Consider the following 22,580-nt stretch of genomic DNA (forward strand, 5'->3'; position numbering starts at 1 on the left):
TTTAGCATTTGTTGTAAAGCTGGTTTAGTGTTGCTCAATTCTCTTAACTTTTGTCTGTAAGGCTTTTGATTTCTCTATTAGATCTGAATGAGAGTCTTTCTGGGTAGAGTATTCTGGGTTGTAGGTTCTTCCCTTTCATCACTTTGAACATATTGTATCATTCCCTTCTGGCTTGTAGAATTTCTTTTGAGAAATCAACTGATAACCTTACAGGAGTTCCCTTGTATATTTTATTATTTTTCCCTTATAGCTTTTAATATTTTATCTTTATCTTTAATTTTTGATTACTATGTGTCTTCATGTGTTCCTCCTTGGGTTTATCCTACCTGGAACTCTGTGCTTCCTGGATTTTGTTGACTATTTCTTTTCCCATGTTAGGGAAGTTTTCCACTGTTATCTCTTCAGATATTATCTCTGGTCCTATATCTTTCTCTTCTCCTTGTGGAACACCTATAATGTGAATGTTGGTATGTTTAATGTTGTCCCAGAGGTCTCTTAGGCTAGCCTGTCATCATTTCTTTTTATTATTTTTTCTATATTCTTTTTTGCAGCAAGATTTCCACCATTCTATCCTCAACATCACTTATCTGTTCTTCTGCATCAGTTATTCTGCTATTAAATCCTTCTAGTGTATTATTCATCTCTGTGTTTGTTCTTGAATTCTTCTAGGTCTTTGGTAAACATTTCTTGCATTTTCTCCATTCTTTTCCGAGATCCTGGATCATCCTCATTATCACTATCCTGAATTCTTTTTCTATAAGGTTGCCTAACTCCACTTCATTCAGCTGTTTTCTGGGAATTTATCTTGTTCCTTCATCTGGGATGTAATCCTAATTCTTTTCATTTTAATTAGCTTTCTATGATTGTGTTTCTCATTCTGTACCCGCAGGACTGTAATTCTTGCTTCCTCAGTCTGCCCTTTGGTGGATGAGGTTAAGAGGATTCTGCAAACTTCCTTATGGGAGGGACTGGCTGGGTCTTGCTCTGGTGGGCAGAGCCTGCTTAGTAAACCTTTAATACAGTTGTCTGCTCCTGAGTGAGGCTGTACTCCCTCCCTGTTAGTTGTTTGGCCCAAGGTGACCCAGCCCTGGAGTCTGCAGGGTCTGTGGTAGGGCTAATGGTGATTTCCAAGAGGACTTAACGCTACCAAGGAGCACCTCTCATGACTGCCGCCGCCAGTGCCCTCATCCCCGCGGTGAGCCCCTGCTGACCCCCGCCTCAGGAGACCCTCAGATACTCCCGGGTAGGTCTGGCTCAGTGTCTTGTAGGGTCACTGCTCCTTTGTTCTTGGTCCTGGTGAACACAAGGTTTGTTTGTGCCCTCCAAGAGCCGAGTCTCTGTTTCCCCAGTCCTGTGGAAGACCTGCAGTCAGATCCCACAGGCCTTCAATGTCAGATTCCCTGGCATCTCCTAGTCCATTTCCCAGATGCTCAGGCTGGGAATCCTGATCTGGGCCTAGAACTTTCACGGCTGTGTGGGAACTTCTTTGGTATTATTGTTCTCCAGTTTGAGGGTCATCTGCCTGGTGGTTGTGGGAGTTTGATTTCATTGTGATTGTGCCCCTCCTACCATCTCGTTACAGCTTCTCCGTTGGACATGGGGTACCTTTCTTTGAGGGATTCCAGCATCCTTTTGTCAATGATTGTTCAAAACATAGTTGTGATTTTTTATGCTCACGCAGGAGATCTCATTGTTGCTTCTTGACCCACATACAGGTTTCACAGGAAATGAGTAAGGTAGTCTGGTACTCCCATCTAAGAATTTTCCATGGTTGTTCTGAGCCACACAATCAAAGGCTTTAGCATAGTCAGTGAAGCAGAAATAAACCTATCTCTGGAGCTCCTCCCTTGCTTTCTCCATGATCCAGTGAATGTTGGCAGTTTGATCTCTGGTTCCTCTGCCTCTTCGAAACCAGGCTTATACATCTGGAAGTTTTCAGTTCATATACTGCTTTAGCCTAAAGTGAAGAATTTTGAGCATAACCTTGCTGTCCTGTGACATAAACACAATTGTACAGTAGGTAGAACACTGTCTGGCATTGCCCTTCCTTGGGATTGGAATGAAAACTGACCTTTTCCAGTCCTGAGAGTAGCCACTGCTGAGTTTTCAAAATTTGCTGACATATTGAATGCAACACTTGAACAGCACTCAGTCTAAAACCTTTCAGGATTTTAAATCACTCAGCTGGAATTCCATCACCTCCAGTAGATTGTTCATAGTAGTGCTTCCTAAGGCTTACATGACTTCATATTCCAGGATGTCTGGCTCTAGGTGAGTGATCACACCATCATGGTTATCCAAGTCATTAAGACCTTTTTTGTCTAATTCTCTTCTTAATTTCTTCTGCTTTTGTTAGGACCTTACCATTTCTGTCCTTTATTGTGTCCATCTTTGCATGAAATGTTCCCTGGATATCTCCAGTTTTCCTGAAGAGATCTCTAGTCTTTCTGATGCTGTTATTTTCCTCTGTTTCTTTGCACTCTTCATTTAAGGGGGTCTTATCTCTCCTGCTGGCTTCCCTGGTGGCTCAGAGGATAAAGCATCTGCCTGCAAGGTGGGGAGACCTGGGTTCAATCCCTGGGTCGGGAATATCCCCTGGAGAAGGAAATGGCACCCCACTCTAGTACTCTTGCCTGGAGAATCCCATGGACGGAGGAGCCTGGTGCATGGGGTCGACAAAGAGTCGGACATGACTGAGTGATTTCATTATCTCTCGCTGCTATTATCTGGAACTCTGCATTCAGATGGGTATATCTTTCCCTTTCTTCTTTTGCTTTTGCTTCTCTTCTTTCTTCAGCAATTTGTAAAGCCTCCCCAGACAACCACTTTGCCTTCTTGCATTTCTTTTTCTTTGGGATGGTTTTGGATACTGCCTCCTATACAGTGTCACCAACCTCTGTCCATAGTTCTTCAAGCACTCTGCCAGATCTGATGCCTTGAATCTATTCACTACCACCAGTATATAATCATGAGGGATTTGATTTAGGTCATACTTGAATGGCCTAGTGGTTTTCTCTACTTTTCTTCAATTCAACCCTGAGTTTTGCAATAAGGAACTCATGATCTGAGCCACAGTCAGCTCCAGGTCCTGTTTTTGCTGACTGTATAGAGCTTCTGCATCTTTGGCTACAAAAAACATATTTAGTCTGATTCTGGTATTGACCGTCTCATGATGTCCAAATGTAGAATTGTCTTTTGGGTTGTGGAAAGTGTGTGTGCTGTGACCAGCGAGTTCTCTTCACAGAACTCTGTTCGCCTTTGTCCTACTTCATTTTGTACTCCAAGACCAACCTTGCCTGTTTCTTCAAATATGTCTTGACTTCCTGCTTTTGCATTCTAATCCCTTATGATGAAAAGGACATCTTTTTTAGTGTTAATTCTAGAAGGTGTTGTAGGTGTTCATAGAACTGGTCAACTTCAGCTTCTTCAGCCTCAGTGATTGGGGCATAGACTTTGATTGCTGTGATGTTGAATGGTTTGCCATGGAAACAAACCGAGACAATTCTGTTGTTTTTGAAACTGCACCACAGTACTGCATTTTGGACTATTTTGTTGACTATGAGGGCTACTTCATGTCTTCTAAGGGATTCTTGCCCACAGTAGAACAAAAAAAATCTGCCTGCAGCGCATGCAACCCAGGCTTAATCCTTGGGTGAAGTAGGTCCCCTGGAGAAGGGAATGGCTGCCCACTGCAGGATTCTTGCCTGAAAACTTCCATGCACAGAGGAGCTTGATGGGCTACAGTTCACAGGGTCAAAAAACATTTGAAGTTCATGTGCAATATTGTTCTTTATTGTGTTGGACTTTACTTTCACCACCAGACACATCCACAGCTGAGCATCGTTTCTGCTTTGGCCAGCCTCTTAAGTCTTTCTGGAGCTATTTCATTGCCCTTTACTCTTCCCCAGTAGCATACTGGACACCTTCAAACCCGGGGAGCTCATCTTTTGTTTTGTATCTTTTTGTCTTTTCATACTGTTTATGGGGTTCTCCTGGCAAGAATACTGGAGTGGTTTGCTATTTCCTGCTCCAGTGGACAGTAGTACTCTTCACTGTCATCCGTCATCTTGAGAGGCCCTGCATGGCATGGCTCATAGCTTTATTGAGTTACACAAGCCCCTTTGCCATGATAGAGCTATGATCCATGAAAGGGTTAGTATCATAAGCTTCCTCATACTTGGTAGAAGTAAGCCACAAATTTGCCTCCCAGTATAGCCACCTAAGCCACCGAAAGAGAATCCAGAGTGTCCATTAACATTAGAGCAGTACCACATAGATATTCAGAGGAAGGCACAACTCTTCATTGTACTGAAATCCAACATAGATTCCATGGTTTGTCAACTTAGTCTTTTCCATATATTTTTGTGTGTACTCATCAACCAAAACCCAATCCTGGATAAATCCAAGTTTTGATCTGCTCTTGCACCTGCTCTTTTGGGGAAGTAATGCATCTAAGTAGACTGGTGATATTTAATTCATGGTTGCAAGCGTTCAGCTGGTTTCTCAACACTGCTGTATATTCTGTTCCCTTCGTCTTCCCATTTCCCCATTTTTCCTTATGACTTTCAAACTTATCCTCACTCCCCTCACAAATTCTTCCTCCTGCCCCAACTTCCTTCTTCATTCACAACAGATTACCTTTCTTGCTTAACAGAAAAATCAAAAGCCTTCAAATGGGAAACCCCTCAATTTACAGCTATGGAATCTCCTAACCTTATGTTCTGCTTATACTCTTGGCCTGCTTTTCAGTTAACAGTGGAAGAAATCACTTTCTTGTATAAGGCTGTCTTTCTACTTATGTTTGATTCTTTTGTTTTAGTAGGGAAACTTTATAAAAAGGTTTGGTTTTGTTTTGTATTATTTTAACACTTCACTGGGCTGTTAGGAAGAGTCAGTATAAATTTCCAACCCCTGGGCTCCAGAAAGACATCTGGAGAAAATCCCATGTAAAGATGAGCCAATTCACCCTTGCAGGGAACCTGAAAAACTTTCTCACTAGTTGTAAACTTACTTTCTATGGCCTTGCCAAATCCTTCCCTTGAGCTTTCATCACTAACCTTCTGTAAATCAGATACACTTTCTAGTTCTCATCTTAGCAAGCTAAGACTCACAACTATGCTTTTTAAAAATGTTTTCTTCTCTTAGCTTCTTTGATACCACTATCTTGAGCTTTTTCACTGTTTTCCTGGCTCATTTATCAGCACCTCCTCCTTTTACTCCTAACTTGGTCCTCCTCAAGACTCTAGCCAAAGCTTTTTAGTCTCACTCTGAAAACTTTTCTTCTTGGCAAATGCAGTTACTATAGTGGCTGCTATTATTAAGGACATTGTGAGGACTCCCTAATATGCATCTTCAGCTTAGTCTTCTTTCCATACCTTTAGACCTATTCACTGAATTGCTTTGGATATCTAATTGGCACCTCAAATTCAGCATATCCAGAGCAGAACTTAGCATCTCATTCACACCCTCTCCCAACTAGGTAACTAACTAACATTTTTCCATCTCTTTTTATGGTATTACCATCCACATAGTATCAGACTTAGGGTGTTCAATAAGTATAACTTATATTTTCCAGAGAGATAACATACTAGAGAACAATGGCAAGATTTAAAGGCCTACGTTTAAAATAACTGATTTGAAGGGAACCCTTCTGCAGTGTTGCTGGGAATGTAAATTGGTGCAGCCACTACACAGAACAACATGCGTGCTAAGTCGCTTCTATCACGTCTGACTCTGTGCGACCCCATGGACCATGGCCCACCAGGCTCCCCCGTCCCTGGGATTCTCCAGGCAAGAACACTGGAGTGGGTCGCCATTTCCTTCTCCAATGCATGAAAGTGAAGAGTGAAAGTGAAGTCGCTCAGTTGTGTCCTACTCTTAGCGACCCCATGGGCTGCAGCCCACCAGGCTCCTCCATCCATGGGATTTTCCAGGCAAGAGTACTGGAGTGGGGTGCCATTGCCTTCTCTGATATTCCTATGTGGAATTTAATTTTTAAAAAAAGATACAAATAAACTTATTTACAAAATGGAAACAGACTTACAGACATTGAAAACAAACTTACAGTTACAAAAGAGGAGATGAGTAGAGGATAAATCAGGAGCTTGGGATGAACACACAAACACTGCTCTGTATAAGGTAGAGAACCAGCCAAGGACCTACTGTACAGCACAGGAAACTACTCAGTATTCTGTGATAACCTATGTGAGAAAAGAATCTAAAAGAGAATGAGTAGACACCTGAAACTAACATGACACTGTAAATCAACTATAGTAACATTAAAGAAAGAAAAATGTTAACTATGGGTGAAAATTAATTATCTTTGTCTCCTGTAGCATAAAAAATAAGATAAAATAACTACTTTGCTTAGAATTGTATTGAGTAATGGGTACTCACTTAATGTACATCCCTTGTACAAGTTCCAGATTCCTTCATCTCCTTAACCTGCCTCACCATCAGTGTGAGGTAGGTCACCACCTTCCCCCTCCACCCTCAACATTTGTACCTGGAGTATTTCTCCCATAAAAATATAGGTAGGCTTAATTGAAACAGTATTGTATTTCAGGATCACTATGCTTAGAGCAGCTTTTGAAAGCATGCTGAAACATTAAACATCTACTGAGAATATTTTGCTCCAAACCCTGAAGAACTGCTTTACAAATGAACTTTGGAATAAATATCATTTAGAAGATGTAGACTGCTTAGACAGTCATTGAGCTGAATTGTCTAGAATGTTTTAAGTACAGAGGGAGCACAGCTTCTGGACGGCGGGAGAAGCCCACGTGGTTCCCAGGCGCTTACTTGAAATCAGATCACTAAGTGAGCGGCTGAACTGAGACTAGAGCCTTGGTGCTTTTTCTGTTCCTTTTACTGGAATTTTTCCCCTTATCACGTTTCTGTGTTTTTATTTTGAAAAGTGTAGACAACTTCATGTTCACAGTCTCTTGTTAATTTCTTTTAAAGCTTATTGGCATTTCATTTTTCAAGTGTTTTAATATTTTTCATTTCAGCTGTACCAGGTAGGTCATTTGCAAATAGTAGTGTTTCTAAGTCAACTTAAAAATACCTACAGACATTTATAGTTTTGCACAGAAGTAATACTACATGAATTACATTAACAAAGTTTAGCCAGCTTTATTGTAGAAATGTGTATTTTTTTATTCATTGAAGGAAACTTTTTGATACAAAGAAAGAAGCTTGACATCAAACAAACATCATTTAATATGGACTAAAAGGGATATATGCTTGCATTGTGTTAACCTGACACTGTTATGAACACTGTGTAGATGTTGGCCCTCTACACCCAGCAGACAAGAAATAAATGACACCTTTGTGTAAACTATTTAAAAATGTTACCTTACTGTATTTGAAAACTGCCCTGTTTGAAACATTTCTGACGATATTTATTGGCTTGGAAATGTTCTGCCTTTTTACTATGTAAAACATTGCTAACTGTAATGTTTTATTTTTATTCACAGATTATTATAAATATCCTGTTTGCAATATTTCTAAGACAACATTTATTGGCTTAGAAAGCTCTCCCTTTTTACTATATAAAATATTGTTAACTGTAATTTTTATTTTTATTCACAGATTATTATAAGTATAGGCCTCATGTTTTATGTAGTTCATCGAGCTCAAGTGGAATTGAATGCAGCTATTGTAGCTTGCGAAATGGAACTGAAAACCTCTCTGGTTAAAGGCAATCAACCAAATATCAGTGGCTCTTCATTCTACAAGAGGACCCTAACATTTTCTGGAGATGGAATCAATATTGTATAATTCTAATGAAATGTGTAATTGTCAAGAGCCTAGTGTGCTGTCCAAGATCTAGCAGTTCCCTTACTACTGGGCAGGGATGCAAGTTTTAATTGTCTTATGGCACACACACACACACACACACACAAATGACTAGTTTTTAAATTGCACAGTTTTTAAAAACAGGAATCATTTTCTGGATATGTAAGTGTAAATGTCGATGCACCTTTGGCTGCAGCTCTTTATCATTTATTATGCCCTTAGTGGCCTATAAGTCTGCACTTTAGGTTTTGGGTTTGTTTTTTTTTTTGTCATTTTCTTTATGAGTACTTACGAACAGAAAAATAATCCAAATATTTTTCTGTTTAGTGTCTTCATTTATAAAGACTATGAATAGTTGTATGTGTCTTTCCTGCTTATAAAAATGAGTAAAAGTATGCAATTTTAAATGTATAATATTATTGGATGTTCTTTGCTTTTGTAGTGTTTCCAGAAAGGATAAATGATGTCTTGTTTTGTTTTTTTTTAATGTTTTAGTTGGAACTACTTTGCTTTCCTTTTCCTTGCTAGTTAGAAAATAGACATGAACTTTTGTTTAAATGTATTTTTGCAAGGATCAAATTGTTACACCTATACACACAAGTTTAAATCCTACATTGTGGGACTGAAGTGCTCTTAAGATACCTTTTTTATTTTTGCTGTGTAATATGCAAAGCGAAAGGGAAATTATTTAATGCGTAGTGGCTCAAATTAGAACTTGTGTTCTAATTTCACATCATTGGCTTTAGCCTCCTTAGGTCTTCCATCAAAGGGCTGTCCTATTACAGTCTTACTGAAAATTTTATTAAAATAAACTTCTTTTCTTTTTGTATTCATTATTAGGCTTTGAAATAAAGATGTTATTCCTTAAAGTGGTGGGCTTACAATCACTGAAGATGTCACTCTGATGGCCTTGTTTGATCAAAATGCCTATCTAAAAAATTAAGCTTTAAAATCAGGTTTATAATTCTGTTGAAGTACATATATATTTGTCCCCATAGTCTTCAGCTTTACAACTGTAAGTAATGTTATCTTGATGCCCAGATTTGTATTATATATTTGCCCTACTATAGAGTAGGCTTATTTTGTTTGTTTTTTGGTACTTGTTTTCCTCTGATAAGACTCAGGAATTCTGAAATGTGAAATTAAGTCTCAGTTCTTTTTCCTGTAGAATGAATTGAGTGTATTTATTAATAGTACTTATGTGTATAGAATATAATAATTTGGTATATGATTCATATGACATTCATTTATCACCTTATATTTTTAAAGTAGCTTAATTGTGATCTTAATGATTAGTTTATTTTACAGTGGAGATTATTGATATGAATGCAGATTTTCTGGTATGTATCTGTTTTTTAGCTATGAAGGTGCCACCTTATCAGAGACCTCCCATTTGCCTTTTCATTAGGGTAAAATCTTTACCCTGATTTACTAAAGTGCAAAAGAACTATTTAGAAGCAATTATTTTAATTTTATGCTACGGATACATTTAATCATTTTAGTATATAAATTTTTGCCCTGTTGCAGGTATAATTATTTCCCTTTCCTTCATAATGAATAAGTTTTCTCACCTTTGAATAACAGTGAAGTTTGTTTTTATGTCTATACCAAGTTCTTTTGGTATAGTCCAGATGATTTTATAGGGACCTGGGTCTATAGCAGTCAACTGACCTACAAATCTTTCCTTCTTTTATTGATAGAAAAATACCATTGAAATGTTATTCTTTTTTTAAATCCTAATTGTTTCGTTTCTTTAATAATTATTTTAGTTTAATTATCCTAATAAACAATGATTTGATTTATTCTTGTCTAACTTGAAACTATCTTGTGCTTTCTGTTTGTTTAGTTTTTTTATAAAGAAATTAATAATTTAAGATCACTACTTTCATACACTTGTATTACACTTCATGTATTTTGAAGTGCATTTATTTACTTTGGCATTTTGTAACTTGAATAATTTTGCCAAATGAAAAACTATTGGTAGTTTGTCATGAGTTTTTCCAACTGTTGCATTTTGCTTAGTACTTAAATATGTAAAGGTAAAAGAGAAGTAACTTTTCTATATTCTGCCAACATGATTTTATATAATAAAATCATCCATTTTTACTTAAAATAGTATGGATGTACTATTTTTAAAACATTAATCTAAAACTGCAGTTTTCCTTTTGTTCATTGTTTCCAGCCTCCACATAAACTGTTATCCCTTATAGTCATGCTGTTTGATAGCTGCATTTGGTTGCTGTTTTTTTATAAATATATGTGCTATCTATAAATTGTACAAAACATGCTGTATTGGCAAAACATATACAATGTTATATTCATTCCATCTTTAATCCCACATGCCAGATTTCTGGCAGCAACAAATTTCTATAGGATCCTTTTTATGTTGCCCTAATATTGCCTCCAGTCATAGAGTATATATTAATATATATATTATATATTGGATTTCTTAAATATATATATTTACATATATATAAATAATATATATATATTGGATTTTTTTAATTTCTCAAATCATTTAAGATTTGGATTCTCAAATCATTTAAAGTACAGTTAAAGTTGCTTTATGCTTATTTTTAAAAGCACGCAAAACACTTGTTTCAAACCTTTTGAAAGATATGTGCTGTTTTTAATTCTTTGGACCTTTTTCTTAGTTTTCCACATTTTCTGGTTTATTATTAATGATTTTGTTTACTCTTTGCCAAGTTTTGTCTTGTGAATTATTTTTAAACAGCAACATCCCCTTTTAAAAACATGTACATAATAATTTACTACATGTTTTCATGTCCATTTTCATTTGATCATGTGATTTGTGAAATAACTTGAAATCTATACTTTGGTTTGTGAAAATAATAGAACCAAATCTCTGTCGTTAGAATGTATATTTTGAGTTTATGTTCAGAAGTGAGTTTGTGGATTTATTCAGAGCCAGCCATACTCTCCTTGTATGTACTTTGTAACCAGTGCAAACCTTTCTAAGAAGACTTTCCCATGATCAGGTCAAGCTTATGACTATAAAGCATTTCCTTCCTTGAGAAGCTATAGAATTCAGTATCTACTCTGATTTACCATTGCTCTAACTGAGCTAAGTGGTGGAGACTATTAGCATATACCAGTATGCGTTTGTTAATGTGCAACGCTGATTGGAACTGATCTTAGGAAGGGTGCTGTGGCTTATGTACATCTACAGTTGTAGGACTGTCTTTAGAATGCTGAAAGTTGCTATGTATATGCTAGGTTGATACAGGTAAATTCTGAAGTACATGGTAAATCCATGCTGTTCAAAACCAGTCACCATGTGCAGAGGAAAAGAGAGGTTTAATGAGGACCTCAGGAATAATGATACTAAGTTATTGACTTCAGTGATGGAATTTTGTTTCAAACACAAGCCACTTAGTGTACCAGAATGGTCGTCAGAGTAACACTAGTTGGTTTTTAAATTTTACATTGCTAATTTTGTTAATAATACACTGCTTAGGATCTACTTTTTTAGTGGTCATGTCTTTAACCTGAAAAACTTAAAAGAAGTGGAAAACTTGTTCCACAGGATATTTAAAACTAAGGAATTCCAGTAACCTCACATATGTTGACTATAAACTGTTAACTGATTCAGCAACTGAATTATAACTTGGTACTTCTGAATGGCAAAGTGATTGCTGTAAACTATTTTCTAAGGTAGCTAAAGGTTTAAAATAAATAATTCTAAAGGTAAATCAGTAAAATCTCTTGATAATTGGTATCCTAAATCACTTGTGTGCCTGAGAAAATAAAAGGTTATGTTTTATTTTCCTTTTCTCTTCTCTTACTTCCCCTCTATAATTTAATGAATTTAGGGCCATTTGCAAGGGGAGGGAGCAGTTTAGGAGGAATGGTGGACATGTTTCTAAAAGTGATAATGCTCATAATTGACCCTAGATGAGGGTGGTTATGGTTATGGCAGAGGCCCTGTGGAGAAATGATTTTGGTGTCTTACATTGGCACTCAATCTTCAGTGTGCTTTTTTTCTAACATCCGCAAATCATGAAATGCTACCTGCCAGTCAAATAACAGTTAGTCATTTGCCCAGGCTATAGAAATCTTTATGATGCCTTTCATAATGTTAAACGACTTTTACCAGTCTTAATTTCCTATTGACGTCTACCCTGTTTCTATGACTATTTCCTAAGGGCCCGTTCCAGCCACCATAAAACTTTCTTCTTAGTACTTGGAATGACATTGTCCTTGTTGGTTTGTTCAGTTCAGTTGCTCAGTCGTGTCTGACTCTGCGACCCCATGAACAGCATGTCAGGCCTCCCTGTCAATCACCAACTCCCGGAGTTTACCCAAACCCATGTCCATTGAGTCAGTGATGCCATCCAACCATCTCATCCTCTGTTGTCCCCTTCTCCTCCTGCCCTCAATCTTTCCCAGCATCAGGGTCTTTTCAAATGAGTCAGCTCTTCACATCAGGTGGCCAAAGTATTGGAATTTCAGCTTCAACATCAGTCCTACCAATGAACACCCAGGACTGATCTCCTTTAGGATGGACTGGTTGGATCTCCTTGCAGTCCAAGGGACTCTCAAGAGTCTTCTCCAACACCACAATTCAAACGCATCAATTCTTCGGCATTCAGCTTTCTTTATAGTCCAACTCTCACATCCATACATGACCACAGGAAAAACCATAGCCTTGACAAGACCGACATTTGTTGGCAAAGTAATGTCTCTGGTTTTTAATATGCTCTAGGTTGGTCATAACTTTCCTTCCAAGGAGTAAGTGTCTTTTAATTTCATGGCTGCAATCACCATCTGCAGTGATTTTGGAGCCCCCAAAAATAAAGTCTGCCACTGTTTCCCCATCTGTTTGCCATGAAGTGATGGGACCGAATGCCATGATCTTCGTTTTCTGAATGTTGAGCTTTAAGCCAACTTTTTCACTCTCTTTCACTTTCATCAAGAGCTGATCCCATACTGTTGCATGTACATTTTTCCTAGACATTTTAGATCAGAATTGCTTGCTAGAGCACAAATAGGCTACCACACATTGCAGGCTGCCTTCAGCTGTGGTGGTACAGTGGAGCACTCATTGAATAAATACGTTGGCAGTGTGTGTGTATTCGTTATGCGAGGCTGTACAGTACTTTCTGCCATGGTCACCTTCCTTGGTTGAGGCTGCCTATCCATACTCAGAGTGTGGGGAAAACATATCTTAATACTAACTGTATTATAAGTTAAATATTGAACATTTTTAGGGAAAGCGTTATAGGTGTGGTAGTGTTAAAATGGTGTATATATTGGTAAATTTGTATTTAGTAATTGTCATGTTTCAATGAAGTTGACTATCCAAATTAAGTGATTAGCCTTAAAAGTGACTAATATTCTGTGGGTTAACCTGCTGTTTGAAAGGCTTAAAAATTACAAAATATGCATGAAGTGGGATAGAAAAGAGTGAATAGAATATATACTGAACCAAAACAAAGAGCAATTTGAGAATTACATAATTCTAAAAGTAGGTATACATTTAGACTAGTATATTTTAATAAATATTTTTATCTTAGGATGGCATAAAACTCATAACCACCATAAAGTAGAAACCTTGAGTGGATTTGTTTATTCTGCCTTTCATAGTTATAAAGCCATTTTCAGTAGAAATGTTTTGAGACATGGTCTGTTTCATACTCATTTCTTACAGTCCTGTTCCCAAGTTGACCAAAGCTGGAAGGACAGGGAACCTGAGTAGTTTTCCACTGTCTTTTCAGTTTATTTGTTCAATCACTAAGCTGTGTCCAGCTCTGCGATCGCATGAACTGCAGCACACCAGGCTTCCCTGTCCTTCACTGTCTCCCAGAGTTTGCTCAAACTGATGTCCATTAACTCAGTGATGCCATCCAACCATCTCATCCTCTGTCTCCCTCTTCTCCTCCCCCCTACAATCTTTCCCAGCATCAGGGTCTTTTCCAGTGAGTCGGCTGTTTACCTCAAGTGGCCAAAGTACTGGAGCTTCAGTTTCAGCATCAGTCCTTCCAATGAATATTCAGGGTTGACTTCCTTTAGGATTAACTCATTTGATCTCCTTGCTGTCCTAGGGACTCTGAGAGTCTTCTCAAGCACCACAGTTCAAAAGCATCAGTTCTTGAGTGCTCAACATTCGTTATGGTCCAACTCTCACATCCATACATGGCTACTGGAAAAACCATAGCTTTGACTAGACAGACCTTTGTTGGCCAAGTGATGTCTCTATTTTTAATATTCTGTCTAGGTTTGTCATAGCTTTTCTTCCAAGGAGCAAGCGTCTTTTAATTTCATGGCTGTAGTCACAATCTGCGGTGATTTTGGAGCCCAAGAAAAAAATCCGTCACTGTTTGCATTTTTTTCCCATCTATTTGCATGAAGTAATGGGACCATATGCCATGATAGTTTTTTGAATGTTGAGTTTTAAGCCAACTTTTTCAGTCTCCTCTTTTACCCTCAAGAGGCTCTCTAGTTCTTCACTTTCTACCATTAGAGTGGTGTCATCTGCATATCTGAGGTTATTGATAGTTCTCCCAGTAGTCTTGATTCCAGCTTGTCATTCATCCAGCCCAGCATTTTTCATGGTGTAATCTGTATATAATCTGCATATAATCAGCCATGAAATTAAAAGATGTTTGCTCATTGGAAGAAAAGCTATGACCAACCTAGACAGCATATTAAAAAGCAGAGACATTATGGTTTTTCATAGCTATGGTTTTTCCAGTAGTCATGTATGGACATGAGAGTTGGACTATAAAGAAAGCTGAGCACCAAAGAATTGATGCTTTTGAACTGTGGTGTTGGAGAAGGCTCTTGAGAGTCTCTTGGACTGCAAGGAGATCCAACCAGTCCATCCTAAAGGAGATCAGTCCTGGGTGTTCATTGGAAGGACTGATGTTGAAGCTGAAACTCCAATATTTTGACCACCTGATGCAAAGAACTGACTCATCAGGAAGAGACCCTGATGCTGGGAAAGATTGAAGGCAGGAGGAGAAGGGGACGACAGAGGATGAAATGGTTGGATGGCATCACCTACTCAATGGACATGAGTTTGAGTAAGCTCTGGGAGTTGGTGAAGGATAGGGAAGCCTGGTGTGCTGCAGTCCATGGGGTCACAAAGAGTTGGACACGACTGAGTGAGTGAACTGAATCTGCATATAATTTAAATAAACAAGGTGACAGTAAACAGCCTTGACATACTCCTTTCCCAGTTTTGAACCTGTCCATTGTTTCATGTCCATTTCTAACTATTGCTTCTTGTCCTGCTTACAGGTTTCTCAGGAGGCAGATACGGTGGTTTGGTATTCCCACCTCTTTAAGAATTTTCCTCAATTTGTTTGCTCCACACAGTCAAAGGGTTTAGCATAGTCAATGAAGCAGAAGTCAAATGTTTTTCTGGAATTCCCTTGCTTTCTCTATAACCCAATGGATGTTGGCAATTTGATCTCTGGTTCCTCTGCCTTTTCTAAGTTCAGCTTGTACATCTGGAAGTTCTCAGTTCACGTACTGTTGAAGCCTAGCTTGAAGGATTTGGGGCATTACCTTGCTAGAATGGGAAATGAGTGTAATTATGTGGTATTTTGAACATTCTTTGGCATTGACTCTTTGGGATTGGAATGAAAACTGGCTTCATTGGAATGAAAAAGAATAGATAGATGTATTAGTCGCTCAGTCGTGTCCAACTCTTTGTGACCCCATGGACTGTAGCCCACCAGGCTCCTCTGTCCATGGGGATTCTCCAGGCAAGAATACTGGAGTGGGTTGCCATGCCTTCCTCCAGGAGATCTTCCCAACACAGGGATTGAACCTGAGTCTCCCACAATTTGGGAGGATTTTTTACCATCTGAGCCACCAAGGAAGCCCAGATACATGTATATGTATAGTTAAACCACTTTGCTGTACAGGTGAAACTATCACCACATCAACTATGCTCCAATATAAAATAAAAAGTTAAAAAATATGGAGAGAATAGGAATGCTGTCTTAATAAGGAAAAACTTGGGCTATTTAGAAGCCCTTGCACAGAACTGAAGTGAATTTTGGGACTTCACATCACTTCAATGCCAGGATGAAATATTCTAAACTGAATAGTTTAGAATCCCTGGGCCCCTTAGAAACAGCACGGAGGAACACAGCTAGCAATCCTAACTGGTTTAAATCAAAGTGTAGTGATGCATAAACACTTCCACTCCAGTGTTTTCACAGTGTTTAAAATCATTTACTCACAATGCATTAAGCATGGAAGCTCATCCATGCTTCAGTTTGTGGTTTTCCTGATTCTACCTCAGTACAACTTTTCAGGTAAAGGTAAATGTTGCAGTGTTGGGGGCCAGAGTGAGGTACTCCGCCCGTGGCAAAGGTCATGAGGAAGGAGGCTCGACATACGCAAAGGCGGGATCGAGCCTCAGGAGTCCCCCTGGAAATCCTCGAGCATCTACCCCCATAACCAGAGCCTGCCTACTTTACTACTTTGTGCTCACCTACACCTCTGACTTTACGGGGGGCTGTCCCCCACCACCTCTTTCGGAGAAGGAGTTAACTTAGAGCTCCAGTTAATAATAATTCCTGGGCGTGATAGTTTTTCAACCTACAATCTCCTCTGAAGGTTCTCTAGCCTGCCTGACGGGCTTGTCCGGCCACATGTGATTGCTCACAGCCTCCCAACCGTGAGAGGCACGAGATGCTTTAAACCTTCTAAAAACAGGTTCCTTAGAAAAGTCAGAAAACTATTAGTATAATGGGCTGATTAAAAATTGTATTGGTGAAGGGTTTTTCATTTGTTGAGCCAATGTTTGTTGCTAAGACTCCACATCCCCTGCCCTTACACACATTAATGAATATATAGAAGAAATAAGTATTAACCTTTGATATTAATCACATTAGACCTTAGGCTAAGTAAATTCTTTCCTTAACTAAAACCCACTATACCCTCACCCTATAGGAATATAACTTTATTTGGGTGGCGTCTGTTTTAAGAATAATCACCCTTGGAGAAAAAAGTGTTCTGGTTGACTGACCACTGTCACAAGGAGAGGGTCATAAATTGTCAGCAGGCCCCCCTGGCCAGAAGATGATGTAACACCCCTAAGACCTCTGTATTCATTTGTATGAAGCACCTGACTTTAATAAAAGTCAGGACTGCTGTCCCCACGTGACTTTTGTATAACACCTCAGTGTATAAAAACAGACTCTGGAAAATAAAGAATTGGGATCAGTTCCTCGAAAGACTGGTCTCCCCATGTCTCTCTCTCTCACTCTGGCTGAGTCTCCTGGAGCGTGGAACCCGCCATGCTTACTAATTATGCCTGGGCTTCTAAGATCCGACCGGGGAGGCCTCAGTGTCTCCTCTCCTTTGGGGAGAACGGAAGGACGCCTGTGGCCTACGTAAGTGGCGCAAACTTCTTGTCTTGAAGTTTTATTGGTCTCCCGCGTAAACCAAGCTACTCAGCCTCTTTTCTCCACTGAATTTTCCTACTGAGCTATCCTCATTCTATTACTCTTTATATCTTTGATGAATATTTAAATAGTCGCCTAAGCCATCTCCCCTTCGAATACCCTGGATCAGCCGGGGCTGGACCCCGACATTGCAGGTGAGTCAAAAAGGAAAATAAAATTTCCCCTTGGTTGCAATGGCCAGAGAATGATTGCCCAATTACACATGTTACTCTGGTTTAGAACCTTGACGGGTGCCATCCTTGGAACTTTATAACTTTGTTGCTACAGGAACTGTGAATTCAGTGCTGAGGGTATTGTATTCTTTGTTGGGCTTCCCCAATGGCTCAGCAGTAAAAGAATCGACCTGTGATGGAGGAGACACAGGTTCAATCCCTGGGTCTGGAAAATCCCTGGAGAAGAAAATGGCAACCCACTCCAGTTATCTTGCCCAGAAAATCCCATGGACAGAGGAACCTGGCAGGCTATAGTCCTTGGGGTCACAAAAGAGCTGGACACAACTGAGCGACCAAACAACTGGGTATGTGATTCACATGAGATGCCAGGGAAAGCAATTGAAAATGCTTGTCTGGGGTTGTGTGGAAAGATTCAGATGGAAGATTGTGTTAAGGGCCACCTGTTTTTAGCCTTAGGCATGAAAGAGACCTCTCCAAGGAATAAAGGGAAAAGGTAAACTAAAGGACACATTGCCTGCATAACAGCCTTCACAGGAGAAAGGCAGGCAAAAAATGAGACAGTCCACACTGGTCTCCATGATATCCTTGAACCCACCCAGCATAATCCCCTGAGGGCTTGTACCTTCCATCCTTACCTGGAATTCTCTTCCCACAGAGGCAGAGTTGCTTCCCTTGTGGCCTGTAATATACTGTGAATGTTTCTGATGCTATGTTCACCATAGACTATGACATGTGATCAAGTTGTCTCACCGGCTACATAATAAATATTTAGTGATTAAATGAGTGGGAGAAGTGGGTTAAAAAGAGACTGTGTTCAGTGCCATATTTTAGAAATCAAGATCTTGGAGTTCTCATATGTTGGTCAGAAAATGTCACTTCACGGAAAATATAACCCAGTACTCATTGTGTGCCAGGCATTCCTGGAACAAAAGCCAGACATTTTAAAAACAGTGTCAAGGAAACTCTCCATTTCTCGGTTCTGGTTTTCTATGTACTGGCCTCATCTTCAGGCAGGTTTTTCTTAAGTAGTAGCAAAGTCAACACTCCTTCAAAGTGATTCTGTCTCTGCTGCAGTCATTTACCCACCTCTAGGTGGAGGTTGGGCCCCTGCTGGATTATCCAGGTAGAGATGGGAATGGTTTTGAGAGCAGAGTGTGATATGAGGGCAAAATCAAAGTGAGAAGTCCATTCTTGAAATCATAAAAGAGGCCATCACTATAATCAGAAACAATAGTCGGAAACAGAAAGGGAAAGAAGAAATACATTCTGCCTCTCCTCCATCTTACTGTCAGAATTCCACGCTATACTGTCAGAAAGATGGGTGCTGGCCCCTGAGTTTGCTTTTGTTATGTGTGTGAGGTTCTGTAAATGAAGGAGAGTTGAAAAAGCATCACCTGAGAATAAAACCAATTGTCAGAACACTGAGCTTCAGTGTTTTTATTTATTTAAACCTTGCCTTTGGTTTGATATGGAAATATACATCTAATATAAAAGTTTTATAAAAACTTACAAAAGTTCTCTAAAGTCTCATATATAGCATGAGCTTTGTAAACAGGCCCAGGTTCAAAGCCTCCTCTACCATTTACTATCTGTGTGAAGTCCAGATAGATGACTTAAGTTTTTATGTTTCATTCTCTAGTACTTATTTTAAGAGTTATCTAAGAGAATGGGTGAAAAGCATTTAGCACATTGTCCAGTGCAACTGTCAACACCATACATTTTTATGTCGACTTAAAAAGTAGTCACAATCTAAAAGTTGGGAGGCTTTATTCGGTGGGGATTTTTAGGACGTCAAGCCCAAGAGACAGCATCTCAAGTACTTTGAGAGAACTGCTCCAAGGAGGTGAGGGTAGAAGCCAGGTTATAGAGAAGTTTTGCGACAAAGGGCAGGTAGTCTGAACATCAAAATTATTCTTAATTAAAATCAGATATCTCAAGAAATTGAGTGCTTTTCTATCTGCGGGAAGATGCAAGAGCCTGGGCTCACTGAAGCCGTTCCTACGATATGCACTTCAGCTATCCTGGGCCAGTATCCTGTGTGGTTTTTTTCACATTTTGGCCCCGTTGGAGCTCACTGTGGGAAGTGGCTGCAGTCCTGATGGCTGCTAGGTCGCAGGTACTTCTTCCTGAGTGCCCTTAGGACTCGCCAGCTCACATTGGAGGATGCAACCACCGATGAGGACATCCTTGTTTGCTGATATGCAGGAAGTATTTCATTACTCAGGTATTATTGCATTACTGTTGTGCCTTAAGAGTTTTTTATTGTGGTAAATAAAATATACAGGAAACTTACCATTTTAACCATTTGTAAGCATGCAATGAAGAGGCAAAAATGTACATTCACATTACCAATATCCATCTTCAGGTTTTTTTCATCTTTCCAACCGGAACTCTGTATTCATTTATCTGAATACATTTGAATTCATTATTTTTGAATTCAATAATTCCCCATCTCTCCTCTACCCACCCAGACTCTGATAGCTACCATACATCTGTCTCCCCGAGTTTTCCTATTCTGGGTTCCTCATGTAAGTAGAATCAGACAACATTTCTCCTACTGTGTCTGGTTTAATTAAGATCTTTTTTTTTAAATAAAGCTAAATCCTGACTTTTTAGTCATTGATTCCTGGAGTTCCTTTACTACATAGGCCCCAGTGTACATGTGCTTGCTCAGTTGCTAAGTCATGTCTGACTCTGCAAATCCACGGACTATTGCCCACCAAGATCCTCTGTCCATAGGATTTCCCAGGCAAGAATAGTGGAGTGGGTTGTCATTTCCTTCTCCAGGGGATCTTCCTGACCCAGAGATCAAACTCATGTCTCCTGCATTGCAGGTGCATTCTTTACCATTGAGCCACCAGGTAAATCCAAAGGCCCCAATGTGGAAGTGAAAGTTACTCAGTCTTATCCCACTCTTTGTGACCCCATGGACTGTACAGAATTCTCCAGACCAGAATACGGGAGTGGGTAGCCATTCCCTTCTCCAGGGGATCTTCCCAATCCAGGGATTGAGCCCAGGTCTTCCACATTGCAGGTGGATTCTTTACTGTCTGAGACATCAGGAAAACCCAAAAAAACTGCAGTGGGTAGCCTATCCCTTCCCCAGCTGATCAATCTTCCCAACCCAGGATTGGACCAGGGTCTCCTGCGTTGCAGGAGGATTCCTTACCAGCTAAGCTACCAGGGAAGCCCAAAGGGCCTAAATTCCACCATCTTGTTGATAGTATCTACTAATTATAGGCACAATCTTAGTAGATAGGAAACAGTTTCACAGTTACGGGCTTTAGATGCCCATTCTATCTCCATAGCATCACAGAAGCAGGTTTCTTTGGTGACTATAGAATCTGAAAATGGTTCTGAAAGGTAGCTCAAATGCTTGAGTGCTTTAACTATGGCTGGGAATAAAAGATTTCAGAGCATTTTAGTAGTCAGCCTCAGGGTGCCAGTAAGCAAAATAGATGACAACAAGGTATAAACATTTATCATTAAACCAGGATGTAGGCCTAAAGAAGATTGCTCAGGAAAAAAAAAAAAAACTCTAAAAAATTTCTCACAGTTGGTTTCATTTTTTCATTTTATGAGCTTAATGTGTTCCTTGCCTGGCAAATTTGCATTCCTTCAGTTTTTCATTTCCTGGACAAAAAGCAAGATCTGTTCAGCCTGTAACCATCAAGTATCAAGCAAGTTGTTTTTGTAGCAATAAATAATCTACATGAAATCGCTTGGGTGTTTACTTCCTTACTTCAATGATTTTTCAATGCAAATTTGGCTATTATCAGTCAAATGGAACATCCTAAAATTGCTGCTTAAAAATCTGGGGGGGGGGAGGGGGGGGAAACAAACATGTAGGGGCAGACTCTTTCTCCGTAGCTTTGATCCTTTGAGCCTGGTCTTTCTAATGTGGATAATCATCTCTACAAACTACAGGAGACATCTCTGATTGTAATTTCTATTTTCATTTAATAATCTTGGGCAAGTAACTTATAATCTCTGAGTTTTAGTATTTCTTCTGTAAAATAGGCAGATAAAGACTACTTGTGAATGGTTTGTGGCGTGTAATAAGACACACAGGCAAGTATTAGTTTTAGGAAAGAAGCATGTGGTTGTGTGTGTTTTATTTTCCAGCCCTCTTTCTCCTGGAGACTGTTTCTCATTTCTCTCCTTACAACCATCTCACAGCTTCTTGCTATAGTTTTTAGGAACTGAAAATTTTCACTTGATTTGTCCTTCCACTAGCAAGGCTTGTCCTAACATAAGCTAAGACTGCAGGCTGAAATCATTGCCTTTCTGACTTAGTTCTCTTTATTTCATCCATACCATGGGCCCCAGGACTCTACCTTCTGCTTTCCTGAGAGGAAGTTTGATAGTTTGCTGTTTCTAGTTTTTAATCTAAACGGAATGGCTGAGAACTGAAGTATTTTCTGCCACATCAGTAAACATGAATGTCACAGTCATGCACAATTTGCAGCCCTCCAGCATGCGTCCTAAGAGCCCTCAGCAAGTGGCTGCTGCCACTCCCTAGGGTGAACCCCAAGGGAGCTCAGGATGTGAAAAACACAGGACACTGGCCAGGATAGCTGAGATGCATAGGAAAGAAATGATTTCAGTGAGCCCTGACTCTTGCAACTTTTCATATATAGAAAAGCACTAAATTCCTTAGCTTGAGATATCTAATTTTCTTTAATAATAATCTTTTGGTGTTCAGATTAGCTGGGTCCTCCCTTCCCTCCCTCTCCTTCTTCCCTTCCCTTCCTCAGAGCTGTTGTCTCAGGGCTACTTGAGATGCGGTCTCCCAGTCCTGAAATCCTAAAAAACCCCACCAAATAAGACCTACTCCAACTTTTAGGTTGTGAATATTTCTTCAGTCAACAGCTATGGTGACTGATGAAAGGACCAGGGCAGATTCCTCACCTCCACCTGAGCTCTCCGAGGACCCAGAGCCTTCATACTAGCAGAAGCCCCTTGTGCCCGTCCACCTCCTCAGAAAGTCCAGACACATTTGAGTGAGTTCTAGGATTTCCCATTATTGGTTGATAATGCTAAGTTTTATTTGGTGGGGGAAGAGGTTATCCTTGAAAGGATACCTTTCCAGAAGAGAGCTGGGTTGCTCCGTTTAGACACAGGGTGGGACATCAGTGGAAGGATTGGGAAGATTTTGCTC

General features: G+C 39.5%; 1 protein-coding gene across 2 annotated transcripts in view; it reads left to right on the forward strand.

Moving 5' to 3' along the window:
• TMEM64 (transmembrane protein 64) overlaps positions 1–11,584 on the forward strand; it is a 38,435-nt gene extending 26,851 nt beyond the window's left edge. For both annotated transcript variants that reach the window (XM_061439414.1, XM_061439415.1), the window contains one exon: positions 7,594–11,584. In XM_061439414.1, coding sequence (XP_061295398.1) covers positions 7,594–7,782 — 189 coding nt within the window. In that variant the 3' untranslated portion in view covers positions 7,783–11,584. The remainder of the gene's footprint in view (positions 1–7,593) is intronic.
• Positions 11,585–22,580: the final 10,996 nt, after the last annotated feature.

This window comes from Bos javanicus, chromosome 14, assembly GCF_032452875.1.
Source record: "Bos javanicus breed banteng chromosome 14, ARS-OSU_banteng_1.0, whole genome shotgun sequence".
Classification (NCBI taxonomy): domain Eukaryota; kingdom Metazoa; phylum Chordata; class Mammalia; order Artiodactyla; family Bovidae; genus Bos; species Bos javanicus.